General features: G+C 49.6%; 1 protein-coding gene across 2 annotated transcripts in view; it reads left to right on the top strand.

Annotated features, from left to right (window-relative positions):
- Wbp1l (WW domain binding protein 1 like) overlaps nucleotides 1-22,722 on the top strand; it is a 63,459-nt gene extending 40,737 nt beyond the window's left edge. For both annotated transcript variants that reach the window (XM_059256946.1, XM_059256953.1), the window contains exons 2-4: nucleotides 8,919-9,021; nucleotides 19,554-19,715; nucleotides 21,542-22,722. In XM_059256946.1, the coding sequence (XP_059112929.1) occupies nucleotides 8,919-9,021; nucleotides 19,554-19,715; nucleotides 21,542-22,281 (1,005 nt within the window). In that variant the 3' untranslated portion in view covers nucleotides 22,282-22,722. The remainder of the gene's footprint in view (nucleotides 1-8,918; nucleotides 9,022-19,553; nucleotides 19,716-21,541) is intronic.
- Nucleotides 22,723-24,578: the final 1,856 nt, after the last annotated feature.

The raw sequence follows: 24,578 nt of genomic DNA, 5'->3' as shown, positions 1-24,578 counted from the left end.
AAAGCAACTTGGGGAGGAAAGGGTTTATTTCGGCTCACAGCTCCGCATCACAGTCCATCACAGAAGGAAGTTAGGGCAGGAATCCTGAGACAGGAATTGATGCTGCTGCTTACTGGCTTGCTCCCATGGCTTGCTCAACCTGCTTTCCTACAGCATCCAGGACACCCAGCCCAAGGGTGGCAGTGCTCACAGTGAGTTGGACACATTAGTCAGCAATTAGGATGATGCCCTGTGGTCTTGCACACAGACCAATCTGGTGGCAACATTTTCTGGACTTGACTTCCAAAATGACTCCAGCTTATGTCAAGTTGACATAAAACTAGCCAGCACAACTGACTCCTTGTCACCTTGACATACAAACACATCACTGTTCTTTCTACTAGAACCTTTATTTCTCTTTTGTCCCCAAGATGACATGTTAACATCACAACATGAAACACTGTGCTTCTGATGGGACTTCTTTGGGGTTTTATATTTCTTCTGCAAGATAACTGGTGCTAGCCTGGAAACTCTCCCTTGCAACCCTTGTCTCAGAAGTCAAATCTCTCTTTCTACCATGTAGATCCTGGGGATTAACTCAGGTTGTCAGGCTTGGCAGCAAGCGCCTTTATCCACTAAGCCATCTGGCCTGCCCAAGGACACTTTTTTCCGGAGACAGGGTCTCACTGTGTAGCTGGTCTCATGACTCTCCTTCCTCCGGTTCCTGCTGCTGGGATTCTGCAAACACCACCATGCCTGACTCTGAAACTATTTTTTTATTACATTTTTAGTTTGAAGATTTTTTTTTAGGCAAGTCAAGTCTTATGTTAGTTTGAGGGAAGGCCCCATGATCATGGATTTTTAGAGAAAATTTCCCCCCCTCCCCATTCAGATCTGATGGCTCTTTTATTTTTTCTGATCTGTATTTCCCCTTTGAGGGTCCTATCTTTTGTGATTTGTTTGTTTTAAAGATTTATTTATTATGTACAGTGTTCTGTCTGCATGTATGACTGCAGTCCAGAAGAGGGCACCAGATCTCATCACAGATGGTTGTGAGCCACCATGTGGGTGCTGGGAATTGAACTCAGGACCTCTGGAAGAGCAGCCAGTGCTCTTAACCGCTGAGCTATCTCTCCAGCCCTGTTTGTTTTGTTTTAGACAGGGTCTTGCTTGTAGCCTTGCCTATCCTGGAACTTGCTATGTAGACTGTACTGGTCTTGAACACCCAGGGCTTCACCTGCTTGTGCCTCCTGAGTTCTGGGATTAAAGGAGTGCACCACCATGCCCAGTGGGTCTCGTCTTTGTATGTTGGGTCTCAGTTCCATCTCCCTGCTTCAGAGTGACCCCAGATCATCAAATAACCCACTTGGCAGGGCAACCGGGAAGGTCTGGCCTCATTTCTGAGTGTGATTTCTACTTTCCCGCTGTAGTTTTCGGTCCCTGGAGCTCTTCCTTGCAGGCTCAGTGTCTAATTAAAGCGCTGTTGTTGTGTAGCCAGCAGTTCATAGAAGAACCTTTGCCTACCTGTCCTTATTGTCCCGCCCGTGCCTCGCCACGCGTCGCCTGGCGTATGAGTAATGTAAAGAGCATTCCGTGCATAGCTAAGCGATTGTAGGGGGTGGGGTGGGGGGCTGAACATTTCCACTGCATAGCTAAGCGATTGTAGGGGGTGGGGGGGCTGAACATTTCCACTGCATAGCTAAGCGATTGTAGGGGGTGGGGGGGCTGAACATTTCCACTGCATAGCTAAGCGATTGTAGGGGGTGGGGGAGGCTGAACATTTCCACCGGAAGTTCGTTCTCTCTGCAGGGAGAGCCCGAAGTGGGCACTCCCGTGTCATTCACAGCAGACAGCCAAGAGAGCTGGTGTCAGCCAAGAGAGCTGGTGTCCTGTATACTTTAACATCCAGTAAAGGACTTTGATTTTCCTGTTTTTCACTCTTAACCTTTAAAACTTCAGTGTTTTGCTAAGGATGTGAAGATGACGTTGGCATCAGCCAGTTGCTCCCAGGGTTTTCCAGCCCCATAAATTGGTAAATTAAAACCATGCCCGGAGAACCATTACTGCCCAGTGTCTCTTTCTATGCTGGCACTGAGAAAGTTCTCATGTTGATTAAATTGACCTTTACAGTGGCGCAGCTAAGAATAGCCACTTCAAGATGTGGAAACTGTTAAGGACGTCATTAGCCCCACAGTTTATGCTGCCACTAAAGAAATGAGATAATTCTTTGCTTATGTGCAAAAGACGCACTGTTCAGCCTTTTCCCATTGTAAGAATGTGCTCACCAGTCTCTGTGTTGGCCTCGATTGTTTCTTCTTTGTGCTACTCTGTTTTGTTTGGTGTTTCTTAGAGCTGATCATAGCGTGTGTTGCCAGGGCTGTACACATGGTCCTGGAACAGAGATTGCCAATTCACCGCTGCCATTCTTAAGGTGAAGGCCTCGGTGTAACAGCACTTTCTAAAAATTGTGTTTGGGGGTTATGCCTACATGCATGTCTGTGCACCATGTGTGTGCAGTGCCCATTGAGGCCAGAAGGGGGCGTTGGAGCTCCTGGCACTGGAATTACAGATGGTTGTGAGCCACTATGTGGGTGCTAGGAATTGAACCCCTGTCCTCTGGAAGAGCAGCCAGTACTCTTAACCTCAGAGCCATCTCTCCAGCCCCAAGAGCACTTAGGTTTTGCAGTTCCTTTTTGATATGTTCTATGTCTTCTTACCTTGTTTTTCCTTTTCTTTCCTATATGGACTTTTAGCTTTTAGATGCCTTTCTAGGAGAGGGTGACTGCAGATTCTCTTTCTCTCTCTCTCTCTCTCTCTCTCTCTCTCTCTCTCTCTCTCTCTCTCTCTCCCACACACACCCACCCCATGTGTGTGTGTGTCTGTCTGTCTGTCTGTCTTCCCTCTCTCTTTGATATTTTATTTTTATATGATGGATTTTGCCTGAATGTATGTCTGCGCACCGTGTGCCTACAGTACCCGAGGAGGTTGAAGGTAACTTTCAAAATGTCACTCTGGCCTGTCTTCTCCCTGCATCGTTAGGCTCTGGCTCACCTAACCTCCCTACTTCTGTCATCCCCTAGCCAAAGAAGTTCGCTGTTTTTGTTCTGGAACATTCTTCTCACGCCTTTCCTGTAGCTACACTTTCTAATCATCCTCTTTGTCTTGAGTGACGCTCACCTTCTTCCCAGAAGCCGTCTAGACTGTCTCGATTTGGCCTCCCTTTTGTACGCTGCACTGATGCTGCACCTGTGTCGTTATTTCATCACCTTTTATTAGACTACGTGCTATGGGAGGGCTTGCTCAGCTGCCCATGTGTTCCCCACCCCAGCTCAAGGCTGTCCAGCTCAAGGCTGTCAGTAAATGCTGCAGAAAAGAACAAACGGGGGCCTTGCATGTGCTGCAGATAGGAACGGGGGCCTTGCACGTGCTGCAGAAAGGAACGGGGCCTTGCATGTGCTGCAGATAGGAACGGGGGCCTTGCACGTGCTGCAGAAAGGAATGGGGGCCTTGCACGCATTCCATCCCTGACTGGGGTGAACTCCTCCTGTTCTGCTCCCTGATGTGCCAGAGTGTGGCATGTTGAGCTCAGAAGGGAGGAGCCCCAGCATGTAACCCCTTCCCACTGCTTGGTGTAGATGAGGCACACTGTTCCCAAGTAGAAGTCTGCAAGAGCTGGGCCGTCATTGTTTCCGTCAAAGGCGAGTCCTTCATACTTGTTTGGCTTGAGATTTTCATCGAAGCAGCTAAGAATGGAAAAGTAGCAGAAGTAGCTTACACAGGGAGGCCTAATGGTGAAAAGCTCAGGGTCCGGAGTCGCACGAGCTTGATAGGTTCACTTCCTTACTTTGTGGCTTTGGGCCCTCAGTTCCCTGTCCCTGCTTACTTTATAGTTCCTTTGAAGTCTCAGTAAGGAGCGGGTGGAAAGCTTTGGAACAGCGCTGGCACCTAACAGTGTTTGCCACAGCAGTTACGATTCCGCTCAGCCTGCCCTGCCTTTGTGGAGAGAGATCACGTGGCCATCGGCTCATAGTAGCATGTGATGTCCTGGGATGGGAATGAGGGACCGAGGAGAGCAAGGTTCCGACCCTCAAGAAAATCACAGTCCATTCTCCAGTTTACTCTCTGGAAAAGAGAATGAGAGAGAGAGGTTTACCATTCAGGCCTGGGCCTATACGGCACGTGTGTGCTTGACGAGGCCTGGGAGAAAAGCATGGAGAGCCATGGAGAGTGCTGGGAATTTTTCGTGTTAGACCTTCCCGTTGTGTGCTCTGCAGTTTCTCTTGTATGTGAAGCGCCCCACAGCAGGCTGTCCTGTTTTTATTAATGCCAGAGGAGGACAACGTGTTGTTTGGATGGTCCTCTATGCCTCGCAGTAATCATGGCTCACAGAATAATGCTGATAGTAGCAGCATGGGAAAACCAACTTTCCAAGGCTGCACATTAAATAAACCTCATGCAGGAATGGGGCTTTGGACGCAGACCCAACTCACTTTTAACTACTTGAGCTCTGGGTGCTGTGCCACGAGCGGTCTTTGAACGCCCTCTCAGTGGTGATCTCTGGCTGGGCTGCTGCTTGGGGAGGGGTAGAAGAGCACCGGGCAGCGCTTCACACCATTCTTGGAGGCTGTTGACTTGAGTGAGAGGAGCCATGGATTTTATGAACTCTCACATTGGCTTGTGGATGCTCTGTTGGGGGTGGGATGAGGCAGTGGGTTTGAAGAAAACCAGACAGAGTCTACACTTAGCATGCACAAGACCTTGAGTTTCATCCCCAGCACCCAAACCAACCAAGCAAAAAAGCCTGAAGGTTGAAGATGTTACGGACCGTGTTAACTGGCCCTAGGGCAATCAAGTCACTTGCCCAAAGTCTTGTTCCTCTGAAGTGGTAGGACTGAGGCAGAATGTGAGCCCGCCGGGTTTCTTTCCTACCGCAGGTCTGGCTGGAGGAGCGCACTTCTCATCACAGCAATCCTTCTGACATCTTCATGTGAGAAGCCCACTCCCTGTCTTCATCCCTGCCTGCCTCCTTTCCTTTCCCGTGCTGCAGAGGGGCAATTCCCAAGAACAAGACTGGCACAGACTGCAGGGGTCCCGCCTTTGGGGAAGAAGAGGGGGGTGTGGGTGGGGGGTGAACAGTCCCGCTTAAAGCGGGTTTGAGGAACTGGGTTAAGGGGTGCCAGGACAGCTAGCTCTGCACTGGAGCCAAGCAGCAAGGCAGAGTGGCGTCCTGTTTCTAACAGGAGCGTGGAAGGGCCAAGAGCAGAGCGGACAGCGGTGGGTCATGAGGATATTGTTTAGATTTCAAGTGTGCTCGTTGCACAGGTCACGTAGGACCAGTTGGCCGCCTCTGCCTCATCTGGTGGATTTTCCCCAGGCAGAAGGATCGCTGAATTTATTTGCTGGGGTAGAGGAAGCATGGCCTGTTTTAAAAGTACACGACTACTTTGAACTTGCTTTTGCAAACTAGTGCCAAAAGAATGGCATTGGCAGGGCTTGGTGAGCTTGGAGAGACTTGATATCCTTATGAAAGGAGTGGTTTGCTCTGAAGCCCGAGTGGCTGGGTCTGGAGGATGCAGCAAGCTCAGCTCTGCTGTCTCCACATGCACCCTGCCTCTGAAGGAGCCTCCAGTCGGACCTGCTAGATGGTGCTCTGCTTTCGCTGGGCTCGGGAACACGAGAATAGAGAACTCCGCAATACTGGGAGACTCGCTGGCTGTCAGCGTATACTGCCCTTGCGCATGTCTCCTGAGCTGGTTCATCCCGGGGTGTAAGAGTTCTTTTTCAGCTGGGCGGTGGTGGCGCACGCCTTTAATCCCAGCACTTGGGAGGCAGAGGCAGGCGGATCTCTGTGGGTTCGAGGCCAGCCTGGTCTCCAAAGCGAGTTTCAGGAAAGGCGCAAAGCTACACAGAGAAACCCTGTCTCGAAAAAACCAAAAAAAAAAAAAAAAAAAAAAAAAAAAAAAGAGTTCTTTTTCAGAATTAATTTTATTCTTCACTACTGTGTGTGTGTGAGTATGCACATGTCACGGCACACATACAGAAGTCAGAGGCCAACTTGCGGGAGTTGGTGCTCTCCTTCCATCGTGGGCTTCAGGGGATCAAACTTAGGTTGTCGGGTTTGTTCGACGTTTACCCACTGACTCAGTTTACCCATTGAGTCACCTCGCTGGCCTGGATAGGAGACTTTAAAGAGTCGTGGAAGCCCCGAGGGTGTGTGGTAGAAATGTGCACTGAGGAAGGATCTGGTATACAGTCTGCCCTTTCTCCTGTCTCTCTCTGTAGCTGTAGGTCCCTCCTGTAGCTGCCTGGCCTCTAGACACTCACGGGTGCTTTGTGTAAGCGTGAAGCCAGCGTAGGTAAGGCTAGAGCCGACCATGTGACTTGAGTTCCCCCTGGCAGCCGTCTGCCGGGATGTATGCCAATGGGCAGGGCAGTAGATGCAGATGGAACCTTTGGGTTGAGTTTCTTTGCTTGGGCAGGGTTTTCCTTCGTAACTTTGAGCTTGTTAAAGATAGGAACAATGTTTCCTTTATCTCTGCGTCCCATTTACCCAAGATGGTGCTTGGCACAGACTGATTATAGTAAATGAAACACTGAAAGCCAGATATGGCAGGTGACGTGTGTATAAGTTTCATCATACATGTGTGAAGTTGCTCAAAATATTTATTAGCTGAGGTTGAGGTTGGTTAGTATGTTATTTCATGTGTGTGTGTGTGTGTGTGTGTGTGTGTGTGCGCGCACTTGTGTGTGTGTGATATGTGTGTACCAGTTAGTGTGTCTGTGCACATGTGTGCATGTGAAGGCCAGAGGCTGACATTAAGTATCTTTCTCAATTGCGCTCCCCTTCATTTTTTTAATATATGATTTATTTATTGTTCACTGGTGTTTTCCCTGTATGTATGTCTGTGTGAGGGTGTCAGAAACCCTGGAACTGGAGTTAACAGACAGGTGTGAACTGCCATGTGGATGCTGGTAATTGAATCCTCTGGAAGAACAAGCCGGTGCTCTTAACCACTGAGCCCCCCCCTCCAGCCCCTCCATTTCATGTTTTGAGATGAGCTCTCACTGAACCTGGAGTGAGTTCACCGAATCAGCTGGGCTGGCTGTTGGCAGGGATCTTCTTGTCTCCATCAGGTCCTCTGTCTGTGAGCCACTCCTCCCTCTTACACCCCCTACCCCTACCATGTTGCTGGAATTACAGATGTGCACCACCATGCCCACGTTTTTATGTGATTGCTGGGATCCAAACTTAGTTCCTAATGCTTGCGCAGCAAGCACGTTACCAACGCGCTTTCTCTAGTCTTTACCTCTCTTTGACACAGATCCTTGCCCGGTATCCTAGGCTGGCTTGGACTCCACTCACTGTGAAGCCCAGGTTGGTCTTGAGCTCAAAGCAGTCCTCCTGCCTCAGCCTCCAGAATTTTAGGCTTACCCATGTAGCCACCATGCCTGGTTGGTATTTCGTATCTTTAGTGGGAAATACAGTTTAAGAGTGTTCATCCCATCCTCACCCACCAGTGTTATGAACAGAGTTTGCCAAAGTGCTGCGTGGTTACTCAGCAGTGCCCTTTATGTAGCTGCCCTGACGAGGGACATTATGAGTCCTGGATCAAGTCAAGACTTTCAAGAGATCATTCAGTAAGTAAAAGTGCTCTAGTAAATTGAAATTGGACTAGGCTACCCGTATAGGTTTGCCACCTTTTCCCAAGAGTGAAGACTCAGAGGAGAAGGTTTTGTGGTTTTGCTTACCTTTTTTTTTCAGGGTTTTGTTTTGGTGTTCATTTGTGGCAGGGTCATGTGTAGCCCAGGGTGATCTTAACTTCTGATTTTCCTACCGCCGCCCCCTAAGTTCTGGGATGGCAGCTATGCACCATCATGTTTTAACTTCAGCACAGTGGCTGCACCTTAATCTGCTGCTGTTTCAGCCAGCAGTTTCAACTCTGCAGGTACCGGCCTGTTTTCTCTGGCAGCAACCCGACAACTCAGGCTGGTGGGAAGTCTGCTCCTGTAGGTACTGGCTCGGCCACTGCCGCTAAATTTCTATTGTTCTATTTATAAATAAGACTCAAGATTCCAAGGCTGGGGTGAAAACCTGCTAGCTCAGAGAGGCTGAGTAGCAACTAGTTAACCTTCTCTCCTTGCTGGCATCTTCAAAAGAGAGCATCCTTCCACTCCGCCAAACAAAAAAAAAAGCCATGCCACTCCAGATCCTCCCCTACTTCTTTGGGGCATCTTTCTGTCTCTTCCAGATGCCCTCTGATGCTCTATGATTACTTTCTGTCAACTAGTTGCTAATGCAGCCTCTGACCCAAGGTTAAATTTTATTTAATTAACGCAAATGCAGACTTGGGGTTCACAGTGTGATGGTTTGAACACGTGATTTCGTGCATCCTAGGCAAGTCTTCTGCCAGCTGAGCTACATTCTCAACCCGTGCTTTGCTTTCCAACCATCTTTTGAATCTTACTGTTAACAGTCTGGGAGGGACGTTGGAAGGGAGATTGGAATGACTGACTAGATGGTAACTCTAGAGTCCTGTTTGCATTCACTATTCTGGAAAGTTTTACAGAAAGTGATTTCATTGACAGGAGGATCGTCACCTTCCTAGCAACTGAGTCTGACACTAAACATGAACTGTTTCTCTTTGGACATAGATAGAGTACGCACCCCCCTTGCCTCCCACCCCTCGCCCCCGTCCTGTCTGAGGGGAGCCTCACTGTTTACCGTGTGGCTATGTGTCATGACCCTTTCCTAATAAATAAACCTTTGTTTTTCTAAACTCTGCTATGGCTGGGTGGTTCTTTTTATCTTGTTTCCTTAATGGGATAAACCCCGGTGCTGTATGGGGGACAGACAGACAGATGTCCAGGGAGGAGGTGGGTGAGAAGGCAGTGGGCACACGCCGTGGTGTAATATGCTCCGTTGTTTCTTGGTTCTGTAGGATAAAGAAGCCTGTGTGGGTACCAACAATCAGAGCTACATCTGTGACACGGGACACTGCTGTGGACAGTCTCAGTGCTGCAACTACTACTATGAACTCTGGTGTAAGTCCTTGCCCAGGGGGTTCTTGGCATCCCAGGGTCCCGGTTACTGCCTCTGCTCCTTGGGAAACGGCGGGCTGGCCAGCCTTTTCTGATTCTCTTGGGGACAGTGTTGGTGAGTAGAATCTGGTTCCGGGTTACGGAAGTGATTCCTTTCTAGAGGAGGAGGGCTTGGGTACCCTCTTGGGCACTGTGGGCTGACGACGGGGAGGCAGTCTGCCTCTGTGGAGGTCAAGGTTGTTGGACAGCGCTTCTGCTAAACACACTTTGTACCCTGATCTTTTTAGAACTCAGATGAGACTGTGTTGGCTGCCAGGCAGAGTGGGAGGATGGGAGTCCTGAGGGCAGAGCCGTCTCAGGTGACCCACACTGCCGTGGTTCCCACAGCTGTTTCTCAAAAGAAGCAACTGTGGACTCTTTGCCCAGACGATTCCGATCCCTCATTGTGCTCGCTGTAAAATCAGATGTTGAAGTGGCTTGTCAAACCTGCCCCCGATCTACTGTCCCTGATGGGCCTTTCTCTCTTCTCCCAGTCAGTGACGGGGGAGGAAACCAGCTAGGACCGGTCTTTGATCTGGCAAGGAAATCAGACTCCTGGCTGGGAAGTCTCTCTCCCTGTGAAGTGCGATGGTCTTTGAAAGCCAGCATGGGTGGGTCCTTCAAATAGGACCTCTTCCTCACCCTTCCCTTTCCAGGACTGAGGCCACCCGATCTACAGGAGTTCAGTGCAGGAAAGGACAGGGCTTCGTGATCCCACCAAGCCTCGTGTATATAAAGGAGGGTACTGAGTTGATATTTTAGAAAGGTGGGGCCGAGAAACTGACTACGGAACACCAAGTGCCAAGCAGGTGGACTCGATGTGTTTAAATGTTTTAAAATGCAGATAACCACAGGGTTCAAATTCTCCCTCCCACCCCTTGTCAAAACAAAAGGCCAAGTCGGGCTGCCAAAAAGCACAGAGCTCCAGTTTGTTTTTCTGGGGCCCGGGCCCAGCCGGCACCACTTACGGAAAGGAGCGAGTAGCAGTGGCCCCCATCTCAGATCGACAGAGCCTCCTGGGCGGTGGGGGAGAGCAGACGCTGTCACCACCAAAACTGGGTCACCAGAGCCAGGGCCAAGAGGTGGGCCAGTGGCAAGGCCTGGGAGAAGCAAATGTCTGGGAGAGGGGCTTCTGTCTCGTTCCCTTCCAGTTACAGTCAGCTGGGGAAGGGGGCGGGCAACAGAGAGCAGCTTCCCTCCTACGAATCACGAGGCTTCCCAACTTCTGGGGGGATGGAGACCACAGACTGAGACGTTTCGAGGTCTGTGCTCAGCGGTGGCTTCTTGGGCAGGAGATGCCCAATGCATATTTTTTTTGTCCCTGTCAGGAAATCCTGAGGTCTTCCTCCTTACTTGAGGCCTAGCCTTTCAAGAAGTATATAGGAGGGGACTTGAGGGTTGGAATCAGCTATGAAGTTCTCAGCAAACCCACACGTGTTGTTTTGTTGTTTCTTTGGTTTTTTGTTTTCAAGATACTTTTTTTTTTTTTTTTTTTTTTTGTATATAGTTGGTGTGGAAATTGTGGTGTAGCCCAGGCTGGCCATGAGCTCAAAATTCTGTTACCTCTGCCTCCCAAGTGCTGAAAAAATACACTTCTTGTGGTGTTAACCCATGTTCCCTCTAACTGCCTTTCAGTTTTGCCAGAACTGCAAAAGTAACTGGCTTTGAGTCGCTTTCCTACCTCTTGCCCCCTTTTCTATGAGAGAGAAAAATGAGCCAGTAATCATTGGCAAGGTCAGACTAGGCACCTCTTCATTTCACAAGAAAGGCCCTGGGGGAAATGCCGTTCCCACCAGCCCTTTTACCTCAGCTAAATTAAATTTGCCTGTGTCCTAAGGACCAACATACACACAGTGTACAGACCTACAGGCACATGCTGACCTTGAGTTTGTCCAGCAAGTTTTCAGGTTGCTGTAACCTGAACCAGTCCCCGGGCCTGTGTGAGGTGGGAATGGATGCTCCTGCTGGACCAGCACAGTATCTGAGGCACAGAAACCCGCATTTGTGTATCACTGTGCTTCTAGTCATGCCGCAAACCCGTGTTCCAGGGGTCTTAGACCACAGTGCGTAGCACAGGCTTATTGGAACACAGATTTCCAAGCCCTGCCCCCTTCAGGTGTGAGCTAGACCTGAGAGTTTGCAGTTCTAGCAAGCCCTTAATTGATGCCATGGCCTCTTCTGGTTCAGAAACGGGTGAGGGCCTCATTCTTAGCATCGGGAGGTAATCTAGTGGAGAGGCAGTGCAGTGTGTTCTAGTAATACAGGAGTGTGGAGTGAATGTACCCCGCCTGCTGGTCCACGTGCAGAAAGAGTTTGCTTTGGCCAGACAAGATCTGGGTGGTGTGTGTGGAAAAGGTGGCCTTTGAGGTGCTCCTTAAGGGTCGAGGGGACTTATACACATACTGGAGACTGCTCTCAGCCAAGGAAGGCACTGTAGGAAATGGCCACTGTGGTGATATTTTGTTTGTACTCTTAGCAAATAAAGTTTACCTGAAGATCAGAGGACAGAGCCAGCCACAGAGTTAGCCACAGAGGCCAGGCAGTGGTGGCACACACCTTTAATCCTAGCACTCGGGAGTCAGAGGCAGAGATCCATCTGGATTTCTGTGAGTTCAAGGCCATGCTGAACTACACAAGATTAATCCATTCTCAAAGAGAAACAGATCCAGGCAGTGGTGGCACACACCTTTAATCCCAGCACCAGGAAGGTTGAGACAGGAAGTGATATGGCTGGGCGGAGGAAGGAATATGAGGCGGAGGAGACAGGAACTCGGCTCTTCTTTTCAGGCTGAGGAGTTGGTGAGGTAAGAGGTGGTGGCTGTGGATCGCTCTGCTTCTCCGATCCTCAGGCAAGCTTTATTTCCTAGATTACAACCAATATATCACCACAGGTCACTGTCCCAAGCCTGTGCTCGCCTAGGAGAGGTGGGTTATAGAAAACTTGTGGATAGCTAAGTAGGGCCTTCTGCGCCTGGGAGGTAATCATGTTGGTCCCATGTCTTGGAGCTGGAGGAATTCAGAAATCACTCTGTTGTTTGTAGCTGAGAAGTGGCTGCCGCTCTCTGTCTCAAGTTCTCAGAGGGCTAGGAAGGAGGAGAGGTTCAGATCATAGAGTCATGAAGGGCTTCAGTACATGCTTAGTTTCCCTGAAAAAGATCAATCACGGAGACCCCAGAAGTTCAAGAGTACCCTCAAAGCCAAAAACCAAAACCAAAACCAAACAAAAACACCAGGCGTGAAGCCAGGCCCGGGTCTTGTCAGAGGCTCTTTTCCATTCTCCAGACCACATTTCCCAGGGAGAAGTCCAAGCTGGACTTTCTGTTCCTAAGATGATTCCGAGGAATTCTACTCAAGTGTCAGGGTTCCCAGGTCTGAATTTCAGCTGAGAGGAAAGGCGTCACTTCTTGAGATGACATGTAAAAGACTGTTAGCAATCCACTTAATGTTAACAGGCTAATACTCACTGTGTGGTTTTAATTAATATGTGAGGAACTGGCCATTTGTGGGGCACTATGTGATTGGTGTTTCAACACATGCACAGTACAAGTTAATTTTATTTCTCTTTTTAGTTTGTCTTAGAAATACGGTTGAGCCGGGCAGTGGTGGCGCACGCCTTTAATCCCAGCACTCGGGAGGCAGAGCCAGGCGGATCTCTGTGAGTTCGAGGCCAGCCTGGGCTACCAAGTGAGTCCCAGGAAAGGCGCAAAGCTACACAGAGAAACCCTGTCTTGAAAAACCAAAAAAAAAAAAAAAAAAAAAAAAAGAAAAGAAATACGGTTGAGCTGATATTAAGACCAACTTAAGGCATTTAGCTCCTGAGCACATTGGCTGGCAGGGAGCTTCCTTCCAAGCACAGCTCCTTAGTGCTCCAGGCCCCTGGACACAGCACACGACAGCTCATATCAGCGGACACAGACCTTCTTCACAGCTGGGGCTCAATAAATAGGAGTGGCCTGAGTTTTCCACAGAATTTTGCCAAGAACAGAACCTCGAAGCAGACTTTGGACTTGATCCGAACGCATGTTTTTTATGGACTAGTTTTCGGGGAGGGTTCAAAGAGTGCCTCTGTGGTCATGCCTGTAACAGCAACAGCTATAACAAGCCCGAGACCGCACAGTACACAGGCGTGGAGTATTCCACGTGTTAACTCAGGCCTTCAAGTGATCAGATGCGGCAAAGACCGTTGTTCTCCCTGTTTACAAACAAGGGTCACAGGTTAGTGAGAACTGGGATTTGAACCCGCGTAGCTGTGGTCACAGTTGGCTTGTATGACACTGCAAGCCTCTGGAATCTTCTTTTCCCAAATTCAGAGATTTTGAGCAGCATCAGGACAGAAGTTCCTGGTGGGAGCTGTCAGAGCCAAGGGAGTCTCCCCTGTCATGTGAGGGGAAGGGGGCTAAGTCACTAGTGTGCCCTGGCTCGCTGGTGGGAAATTTCCTGTCGGTTGAGGAGTGGTGTTTTCCCAAGTCTGCCGTGAACTCTGGGGCGCATGACTCAGTTCCTACATGGGACTGTGATTGTTTTTAAAAACATGTTTTCCATTTAGCTTAGCATGACAAATGCTCCTCACAGCAAAGTCATAACTTGGGGAGGCAGGGAGGTGTCCTCTGGGTTGGTGTGTGTTTGGGGAATATAGGGTAGAGAGTGTCTTTGTGTTTTGTATATCTTTGATTAGACCCAACTTCTCAAATATATCTTCCTGTTAGGGATGGTAGCACACACCTATAAACCCAGCACTTCAGAAGCTGAGGCGGGAGGATTACCCCAAGTTTGAGGCCAGCTTACAGTTATATAGCAGCATCCTGTCTCAAAAACAAAAACAATAAAACCTACCTTCTTGTATTTCTGAAATCTAGCTAAATTTTAAAATTTAGTTCAACCTCATTGGGTCTAATCTAATGTCCCACCACTGCTTAAAGTCACTTTACAGCTTTACTAGTATGATTCCCAGGACAGTCCAGTCGATGTGGGCCATATCAGAATGTCCCCTGCCTTCCCAGCAGACGGGACCAGCTCCATTGTCCGTTTTTCTGTCCTGAGATGACACCCAGCGTGCTGCAGGACCTCGTCTACTCTGTGTGTGTGCCCTTGTCTTGAGCCGCACAGATAATTCTCCTGTGCTCCTATGTTAGAAACGAAGCAATGGTTTACCCAATTGAGACGAATGTGACATCACACAGCTGGTGCGTGGTAGAGACAGTTTTCCTCCTCATCGGAGCAAGTGGGAAACGTGGGCGAAGGCCGTGGGTGTGACTTGCTGGTGAGCATGTGTTCCAGCGTGCACAAGGTCCTGGATTCTGTTCCCAGGACCATGGAAAAGAAACAAGGAGAAAGAGAAGAGAAAGCAGGCGTGTAGAGTTTCACTAATGGTCACTCTTTCATTTGCTTCTTCCCCTCCTGGCTTCTGGGCTTCCTAATTTTTCCATTTTGTGGTTTTTGAAAAAAAGAAAGCTTTTCCTAGGCTACTTCAGTTAAGGGGACCTCTGCCTTGTTTTTTATCAAGAACCCCTTTCCAACTCCTCATGAGGTCGATAAGATGGCTCAGGTAGTAGTTGCTGATCCCAGACTGTCATGGTGGAAGGAGAGACCAACTCTACTGAGTGGTCCTTTATCCTTTGTCCATGTGTGTGAGTGTATGCACAGAGTAAACTGTAATACAGTCTTTTAAATGATTCCTGATAATGACTTACATCTTGGATAGAAAACCCTGTTGCACACTGTAGCAGTCAGGATAGGCTAGGTTTTGCTGCAGGAATACACATGTCCAGAATCCTACTGACCAAAACAAACAGGTTTCTTTCTCACCCTTACTTTGTGTCCATTGAAGGTGGAATGGGGACTTTGTCCCCGCTTGGGCATGTCTCATAGCCCAGAGCCAGCAGTGACTGGAATGCTCATGGGAAACTGATGGAAAGTTTCACACATGAACCATCCTAGTCTCTAAACGACATGCCGCTTATACTTTCTGTCAGTAGAATTAGTCCCATAACTTTCCCCCACACAGAGGCCAAGAAGTTCAGCCCTACCTGTGCCCCCAAAGGCAGAGAATCAGGACTCTGTGGTGAACATGAGAAGTGGTGTGTAGGATTTCTCTTGTTGTTGAGACAGACCAGGTTGGCTCTGAACTGGAGATCTAGCCTCTATGCTGGAGTGCCAGGCTACAGGCATGTGTCACTACACTTGGCTAAGATTCTCTTTACTTAACAGTTGAGTTTAAAGCGAAAGTCGGGAAAGCTGAGAATAATGCCTTGGATCACATAAATTAAAGCATAGAAAATGTAGAAGATGAGGAAATACTGGGAAAATGATCCAAGTAAAAATAACATTAGATTTTAAAGTTGAGCTGTGACAGGGTAGGCGTAGGAACAGGGGGACAGAGGGCTTAGTGGTAGCATGCTCACTTAGCACTTATGAGGTACCAGGTTCAATCCCCAGGGGAAAGAAAGTGATGGCCTAGAGCAGTGGTTCTCAACCTGTGGGTTGTGACCATCGGAAAGCAGATCTCCTGTGGTCTCAGGAACTGAGAACACTGCTCAGTAGCAGAGTTACAGTTAGGAAGTAGCAACAAAAATTATTTTCTGCTTGGAGGTCACCACAACATGAGGAACTGAATTGAAGGGCCGCAACATTAGAAAGGTTGAGAACCACTGGCCTAGAGAGAGAGATCAGCTGTTCAGAGCACTTCCTGCCTTCACAGTGACTGGAGTTCAGTTCACAGCTGTAACTCCAGTTCCAGGGGATCCAGCGCCTCTTCTGGGCCAGTGAGATGGCTTGACAGGTAAGGTGCTGGCCTCCAAGGCTGACCGCCCAAAGCTGTTCTCTGAACCCCACACGCGCACGCACACACACACACACACACACACACACACACACACACGCATGTTTGTACTTCTCTAGAAAGAAAAAAATGCATTGTATTATGTGTCATCTATAAGTAATGTCAGATATGCTGTCCACAGAGGACACTCTAGACATTTGTAATTCAGGCCCTCAGAGGAGACAAGGTATTGATGCCCACTTGGTCTATATAGTGAGACCCTGTCTTAAAACAAATAAGCCCCCAAATAAATAATTAAACTCCATTGCAACTTAAAAAGGTAACAACAACCTGGCATGTAAGGCTATTAGCATACTTCCTATTTTAATTTGGATTTATTACCATTCTGTGACTTCATTGCTCTTAGTAAAATTAAACTAATGAGAACAAAAAGTCATATAGAAAAAAATTGGGATCAGCCGGGTGTGGTGGTGCACATCTGTATTCTAACCCTTGGGGGTAGGGATGGAATGATCAGGACTTTAGGTTTGAGGCCAGCCTATACTGTGTGAGACCCTGTCTCAAAAAGGGGGTTCCTTTATGTTGTTTATAATCTGCCATTTTTTATTTGCTGTCGGGGACTATATATGTCAAAAGTAATATTGTGAAAATGACCCATAGAAGTCGTTTAAAAACTCACGCGTGTGACTATATTCCTAGAGGAATTAAAAACCTCTGTAGAGGGGCTGGGGTCTAGCCTGAGGTAAGGGTTGCTTCATGTGCACTGGGGCCTGTTGCCTCCCCAGCTCTGTGTCACTGAGCTTGGCATGGTATGCCTGTAGTCTTAGCTCCTGGAGGTGGAGGCAGAAGGGCTAAAAGTTCAGGGTCACCCCCTGCTGTATAATCTGGGCCACACAAGACTCTTTTGAGACAGGGTCTCATGTAACCCTAGCTTGTTTGGAACTTACCATATAGGCCAGACTAGTCTTCAACTCACAGATCTGCCTGCCTCTGAGTATATCCAGGCTGGCGAGGTGGCACAGTGGGTAAAAGAACGCACTGTGCAGACCTGAGGACTTGATCTCTGTCCCGGAACTCACAGGGTGGAAGGAGATACCTAACTCCTAAAGTTATCCTCCGACCTCTGCACACACATGCACGGCATGCTCTAGAAGTTATCCTCCGACCTCTGCACACACATGCACGGCATGCTCTAGAAGCTATCCTCCGACCTCTGCACACATGCATGGCATGCACTAGAAGCTATCCTCCGACCTCTGCACACACATGCACGGCATGCACTAGAAGTTATCCTCCGACCTCTGCACACACATGCACGGCATGCTGTAGAAGCTATCCTCCGACCTCTGCACACACATGCATGGCATGCACTAGAAGCTATCCTCTGACCTCTGCACACATGCATGGCATGCACTAGAAGCTATCCTCTGACTTCTGCACACACATGCACGGCATGCACTAGAAGCTATCCTCTGACTTCTGCACACACATGCACGGCATGCACTAGAAGTTATCCTCCGACCTCTGCACACACATGCACGGCATGCTCTAGAAGTTATCCTCCGACCTCTGCACACACATGCATGGCATTCACTAGAAGTTATCCTCTGACTGCACACACATGCATGGCATTCACTAGAAGCTATCCTCCAACCTCTGCACACACATGCACAGCATTCACACCTCTGCACTGATACATTATATACATATAGGGTAATTTTTAAAAATTGTTTGATAATTTCATGCATGCACATAATGTGTTTTAATCAAATCTACCCTATGCAATACTCTGTTGAAATAAATTTATTGTTTAAAAAAAACAAAAACAAAGCTGTCTGGGAGGTGGTGGCACATGCCTTTAACCCCAGCACTCAAGGAGGTAGAGGCAGGAGGATCTCTCTTTGAGTTTGAGGCCAGCCTGGTGTACAGAGCGAGTTCCAAGACAACCAGGGCTCCACAGAAAAACCCTGTCTTGAAAAAAACAAACAAACAAAACCAGGAAAGAATAGTTAAAAATAAAACTGTTCACCATTTTTAAAACTGAATTTTTTCTAGTCTCATAATTAAAAGAATAAAATAATTGAAAAAAACCTCAGGTGGTGGTAGTGTGCACCTCAGCCAGATCTTGAGTTCCAAGCTAGGCTGGTCTACAGAGTGAGTTCTAGGACAGCCAGGGATACACATAGAAACCCTGTCTCAAAACAAATAAACAAACAAGAAAAAGGAAAAAAAAAGCAAAAAGCTTAAATTTCTCACAATGCTGTCTTATTATTTGGGGCTGGAGACTGGCCCAGTGGTTAAGTGCACTTGTTTCTCTTGTGGAGGACCTGGTCAGTTCCCAGCATCTGCATGGATTCTCACATCCATCTGTAACTCCAGTGCCGAGAGAGCTAACTTCCTCTTCTGACCGCCAAGGGCACCAGGCACAAACACACATGTAGACAAACACTCATACATGTACATTATTTATTCCTTCATTCGTTTGTTTGTTTATTTATTTATTTTTTTCTGAGACAAGGTTTCTCTATGTAACAGTCCTGGCTGTCCTGGGACTCCCTCTGTAGACCAGGCTGGCCTCGAACTCACAGAGATCCACCTGCCTCTGCCTCCCGAGTACTAGGATTAAAGGCATGTGCCACCACCGCCCCGCTATTTACATTTTTAAAAGGTCATTATTCTTGGGTTTTTCCTTTCAGTCTTTCTCCCTTATGTGTCTATATATATTTAAGCAAGAGAGGACCGTTAATTTTTTTTTAAAGTGTTAAAGCCTTTTCCATTCAAAATTGAGGAGGTGTTCTCATGTTGGGTTCACTGAGACAGTAGGAAATGATAGGACTGTGGACTTACACTCCACACGCCCTGGAGTGGAGGAAGAAAGGGGGGTTGTGGTGTCCTCTGCCCACAGGGCTTGAGGGATGGGGGGTTGGCAGTGGGTTGTGGAGGCAGTGGGTTGGAGATGGAATTGTACCGGATTAGAGATAGTGCAGGAAGTCATTTACACTCTCTAGGAAGACGGGTCCTGCCTGGGGCAATTAAAACTTTTCCATCTGATTAATGATTGCAGTTTACAGAGGCAACGTGAAAGGCCTGTCTCATTTCTCATCAGGTGAACCTGGAGAATTTCCTTTTTCTTTCTGATTTTTCAAGGCAGGGTTTCTCTGTGTAGCCCTGGCTGTCCTGGAGCTCACTCTGTAGCCCAGGCTGGCCTCGAACTCACAGAGATCCGCCTGCCTCTGCCTCCCGAGTGCTGGGATTAAAGGCGTGCGCCACCACCGCCGCCGCCGCCGCCGCCGCCACCAGGCCTTAGATTTCTTATATGAGGGGCTGCTCTGAGTCCCCTGCAATTGCAGATCTTCTGGGCTGGGGTAGGGAAGGGAGGATAGATACCGAGAAAGTCTAAAATATTTTGTCCAAGCTTTCTTACTAGTGCCCACCGCATTTAAAGTACAGAGCCGGTCAGTGTGCTGGAGTGACGGATGGCGTGGTCCTCCTCACCTCTGTGGCCCTCCCTTATGTCCCAAGCATCTTTCCCTGTAGTAAAATCACTTTTGAACATGTGGCGTGACAGAAAGTGACCGGGTGCAGCCTGACTGTGTGCCCGGCTGCGAGGGCACGGGCCCAGCCGCGGGGGCGCCGTCTAGACCTTGTTTGAAGGCTGCCCCTTCTCACTGGTCCTCACTGTGTGTGTGCCTCTCTGTCTCGCCTCCCCAACTCGCAGGGTTCTGGCTCGTGTGGACCGTCATCATCATCCTGAGCTGCTGCTGTGTCTGCCACCACCGCCGAGCCAAGCACCGCCTTCAGGCCCAGCAGCGGCAACATGAGATCAACCTGATCGCCTACCGGGAAGCTCACAATTACTCAGCGCTGCCATTTTACTTCAGTACGTACGCCACAGGCCCCCATACCCCACCCTCAGGAGCCTAGTTGCACAGAGCCTGGACCCAAATGGGCCATCAGTGGCCAGGACTCCGAAGGTTGCCCCCACTGCCCCACCTAGGCTCTCTCAAGTAGAGGATCACATAGTGGAGCAGGCTACAGTTGGGGTCCCCAAGTCCTCAGGGCCATTCCCAAGCTCACAGCAGCCAGGTCTCTGATCCTTCAGCAGGTGCATATGTACGCATATACAAGTATATTATATATACATGCATATATATTTTATATATACATCTGTAAATTAATATAGGGTCTCATGTAGCCCAGACTGGCCTCAATTCCCTACGGAGCATGAGAATGGCCTCGAAATGGGTTTTTTTTTTTTAAGGCACATAGTCAGTGGAAGTATAATTTTAGTAGCTCATCATCCTGAGTCCACCTGTTTGGCTTGCTGCCATGGCTGTTCCTTACGGAGTCTTCTTGAAAGAGGCAGGTCTAAGGGTAGTTTGGGGACTTCCTGAGAACCAAGGAACTTGGTGATGTAACTGAAATCCTTATACTGGAGTTCCCCATACCGTGCTCTCACGTGATCCGAGGAGGCCCCAGCCAGGCATCTTGTCTTAAGCCATCTGGCACATTATACAAAAGAATGGTGCCCCAGCGTTTGGACTTCCATAGCGGGAAGGACCAGTTAGTTGCTGAGCATGGTGCCCTGTGTATAGTAAGTACTCAGCAAATGCTGGCAGTTGATGCTGCAGTTTTAAATGAGATGCCCTGGGCCTCTAGGCAGTCACACGTTCAGGAGGGAACTCACCTGGCGTGTATTTAATGTGCCTTAGGTGACACACTCACCCCTGACTGGTAACCCACCACTCCTGAGCCAAGTCAAGGTGAAGCCTGTTTTGTCTCTCCAGATCATCTTCAACCACACTGTAGTGAAAGAGTCAATCTGGATATCAATAGGAAAAAGCCCCTGTACATGACGTATCTGAGGGGTAGGGGGACGAAGTGTGTAGTCCACAATGCTTACGTTAGGGCCCTTGACCGAAGCCCAAGGACGGGTGGAGGATACAGTCTGAGCAAGAAATGTGGGGCCAGCACAGGAGAGAGCTCAATGGTTAAGAGAGAGCATGTATGGATCCTCCTGATGACCCAAGTTTAGTTCCCCCACGTAGATGGGCCTCTGTGACTCAGGTTCAGGCCATCAAGCGCCCTCTTCTGGCAGCACTAGGTACTGCGCCTAAGTGTATAAACTCATGCTCCCCTCTCTCCCTCTACTCCGCCACCCCACACAAAACTAAAAAATAGAGGCCTTTTAAAAGAAAGAGAGAAGTGTGCGGCTTGTGTGTCCTGGGAAACAGGACCATTCTATCTAGGAAGGAATTGTCTCCCAGCCGGTTCACCACACCTGCCCCCCTTGTCCCTTCACCCCAGGAAGGCAGGAGGTCAGATGCCAGGAAGGATCTTCAGGTCACACCCACACTGCTCTTCCTCTAGGCAGATTGAACGATCCTTTCACGGGGATCACATATCAGATATCCTACATGTCAGATATTTACCATTCATAACAGTAGCAAATTTATAGTTGTGGAGTAGCAGCAAAAATAATTCATGGTTGGGGTCACCACAGCATGAGAAAGCACTGAGGGGTCACAGCATCGGGAAGGTCGAGAACCACCGCTGTAGGCAGTTGCGGCCCCCTCCCCTTTCCCACAGCTAAGAGCCACAGCCACCGCTTGGTGGCTCCGCTTCAGAGGGAGGGGACAATGTCGTGTCTAGGGTGAGCTTTGTCAGCTGGTGAAGTAATTTCTCCTCCGTACCTCCCTGTTTTAGGGTTTTTGCCAAACTATTTACTACCTCCTTATGAGGAAGTGGTGAACAGACCTCCAACTCCTCCACCACCGTACAGTGCCTTCCAGCTACAGCAGCAGCTGCTGCCTCCTCAGGGTGGCCCTGCAGGTGGCAGCCCCCCAGGCGCTGACCCGCCCCAGGGCTCCCAGGGAGCACAGAGCAGTCCTTTGTCTGGACCCAGTAGAAGCAGCACAAGACCCCCGAGTGTCGCTGACCCTCAGCCCTCTGAAGTGCCCGCTGACCGGGCAGCCACCAAAGCCCCCGGAATGGAATCCAGTGGCTCGGTGGCCGGCCACGGGGAGCTGGACCCAGGGGCCTTCCTGGACAGGGATTCGGAGTGTAAGGAGGAGCTACTGAAAGATTCAAGCTCGGAGCATGGTAGTGTACCCCCCGACAGCAAAGACAAGACACCTGGCAGACATCGCCGCTTCACGGGTGACTCGGGCATTGAGGTGTGTGTGTGTAACCGGGGCCACCATGAGGATGGTCTCAAAGAGTTCAGTACGCTCATAGATGATGCCCTGGATGGGCCCCTGGACTTCTGTGACAGCTGTCACGTACGGCCTCCCGTTGACGAAGAGGAAGGACTCTGTCTGTCCTCTGAGGAGCAGGCTCGAGAGCCCGGGCACCCCCACCTGCCACGGCCACCCGCGTGCCTGCTGCTAAACACCATCAACGAACAGGACTCGCCAAACTCACAGCGCAGCAGCTCCCCCAGCTAGAACAGGCCCTGCCTGCACCCGAGAGCTTGACAGACAGCCAGGGTCGGGACACCCCCGAGAGAAGCATTAAGTGACTTTCAGAAGTGGGACAACCACTTTGTCCTTTGATTTTCCCCTCCTGGCCCACCTTTCCCACAACTCCGGGTGTGGGGAAGTTTGGGGTGTGGATGCCTCCTCTCCCCCACAAAAGCACAGTGTTGTAGAAGACTGAGAATCTGGGACTCATCCCACACCCCACTTTTCAGAGCTGTATCTCACCTACCTGCTTGACTGAGAAACGTATCTGAAAAGCCCCCAGGACTGGGCCTGAGCTCCAAGATGGTTCTCGGTGACAGAGTGGCTTCGAAGAGCACGTCGCTGTGTCTCAGTCCGGGAGAGACAGTTTATCTTGGCCCTGAGTGAAGAAGGAAACCCTCAGGGGCCTGTGGCTGTCACCTGTGGCTGTCACCTGTGACTGCCAGTGTCTGCGGGGCTGGCGTTGGTCTAATCCTGTGGGAGGGTGAGAGCTGATGGACAGGTTGGTGAGGGGCTTGTTGATCTGACAGGCCCCAGCTGGAAAGTACACCTCTGTGCACTGTAGAGGGGGCCCTCCCAGCAGGCTTTGGCCGGCTTCAGCCTGGTTCAGGTGTAGACGCGTATACTGTGTTCTCCTTTAAAACCACGTAAGAAAGGCCAACAGTATCAGTGGGTAGGCAAGGATCCTCTTCTGGACAAGGGAATTCTGTAGCTCTCCCCCAGGTTAAGTTTCCAAGAGTCTGGCTGCTGTTGGGCCAGGAGGAGAGGGTGTGGTAGTCCTGGGCCTTCTGTGAGTGGAGGCCTAAGTCTGACATCTGGTAGAGATATGGCATCCTCCATGTCTGCCCATTGTCTATGCTCACAGGTGACCAGTGGTCCCACCCATCCTGAACACAGCCTGCAGTCTTTCCTTGTCCTCTGGAAGCAGATGGACTGAGGAAGTTGTATGTCCTGGGCAAGGCAGCCTCGTACCCTGGCCCTCACACGGTATTTTCTCTTGAGTTATCCAAGTCTGTTTGTGTGTTCGTTTGTTTTAAACTGACCACTTGGAAGGAACACCTTGGTTATCTGTGGTTCTCATGGCTGCCCCTGCCCAGAGCCTGCTGGAGAGGGGTGACTCACTCTCCTGTACACAGACTCTACTCCTGTGTAGAGTCTCTCAGGCAGGAGGTGACAGCCATCTCCAGCAGGACCTCGGGGCCTGGTTACTGTCCTCTGGCCCTAGAGACCTGATCCATCATGCTTTGACAGGAGGGCGGAGCATAGAAGCAGCTGAAATGAACATTCCCCACCCAGCCTGTCCATGCAAAGAGTTTGGCTTCCCCTGCTCTTGAACGATGATATGTAGACTTGGCCCTGTCATTATAGTGCGAAAAGGAAGAAGTTCACATGTAAACACACACCTACAAATCTGAGGCTGTGAGGTAATGTGTGTCTGCATGTGGATGCCACAAACCAAAATCCTTGTCGAACAAAAGAGAAGTCTACACAGTGATGTTGGATGATGATGATGATGATGTGTGTGTGTGTGTGTGTTCTTGAGTGCAAGTATGCAAGTTGTATGTGGCCCCCAAACCCCGTGTTCCTGTGAAGATACTTTGAATGACCATTCTGCTCATGTTAACCACATGTCTGGAGCACCTATGACTCTCTCAAGGTAATTTATTTTCCGCATTTACTGTTTACCGAACAAATACCTGACTGTACTCGGGTGTCGCCGGCAGCTCCTGTGTTTGCCAGCGACACTGCCCTCCAGGGAGAGGTTTCTTACTCAGCTCACCACTGCGATTGGCACATTGCTCCACGGACACTCAGAGGCCTGCATTCTCTTCCCTGTACATGGAAACGTGTTCTGAACCGGTCTCCCTTCCTCTGCTGCATTCAGACAGCTTGATTGAGGCTTGAGTGACAAGCTTGGACTGGTTATGGCTCAGACATCGACCTGCCCAGGATCACCAGGAGTCTCTCACAGACACCGTGATGCCACAAGCATGCACCTCCTCTGCTGAGATCTAGAGGGTTGGTGTGTGGTCAGAGGGCCCCAAGCTGCAGCCCTCACACACCTTTCCCACTACCTTCTTGTTAAAATCCCAGACAACTCAAAACCTAGTCTCCCAAAACAGCCAAGATGACCGAGCCCACAGTCTGGCCCCCGCTGCTTTAGGCCGCGCTGACGCTCAGAGAGCACAGGAAATACGAGTTAGGGGCCAGGGAGACTTGGCTGAGTTGGGTTTCCAGGTAAATGGGAGGAGAGGGTAGGCAGAGGGCTTGGTGCTACGGTC

The sequence above is a fragment of the Peromyscus eremicus genome, chromosome 1 (genome assembly GCF_949786415.1).
Source record: "Peromyscus eremicus chromosome 1, PerEre_H2_v1, whole genome shotgun sequence".
In the NCBI taxonomy this organism is placed as follows: Eukaryota; Metazoa; Chordata; class Mammalia; order Rodentia; family Cricetidae; genus Peromyscus; species Peromyscus eremicus.
This window is presented reverse-complemented; position numbering and strand designations above follow the sequence as displayed.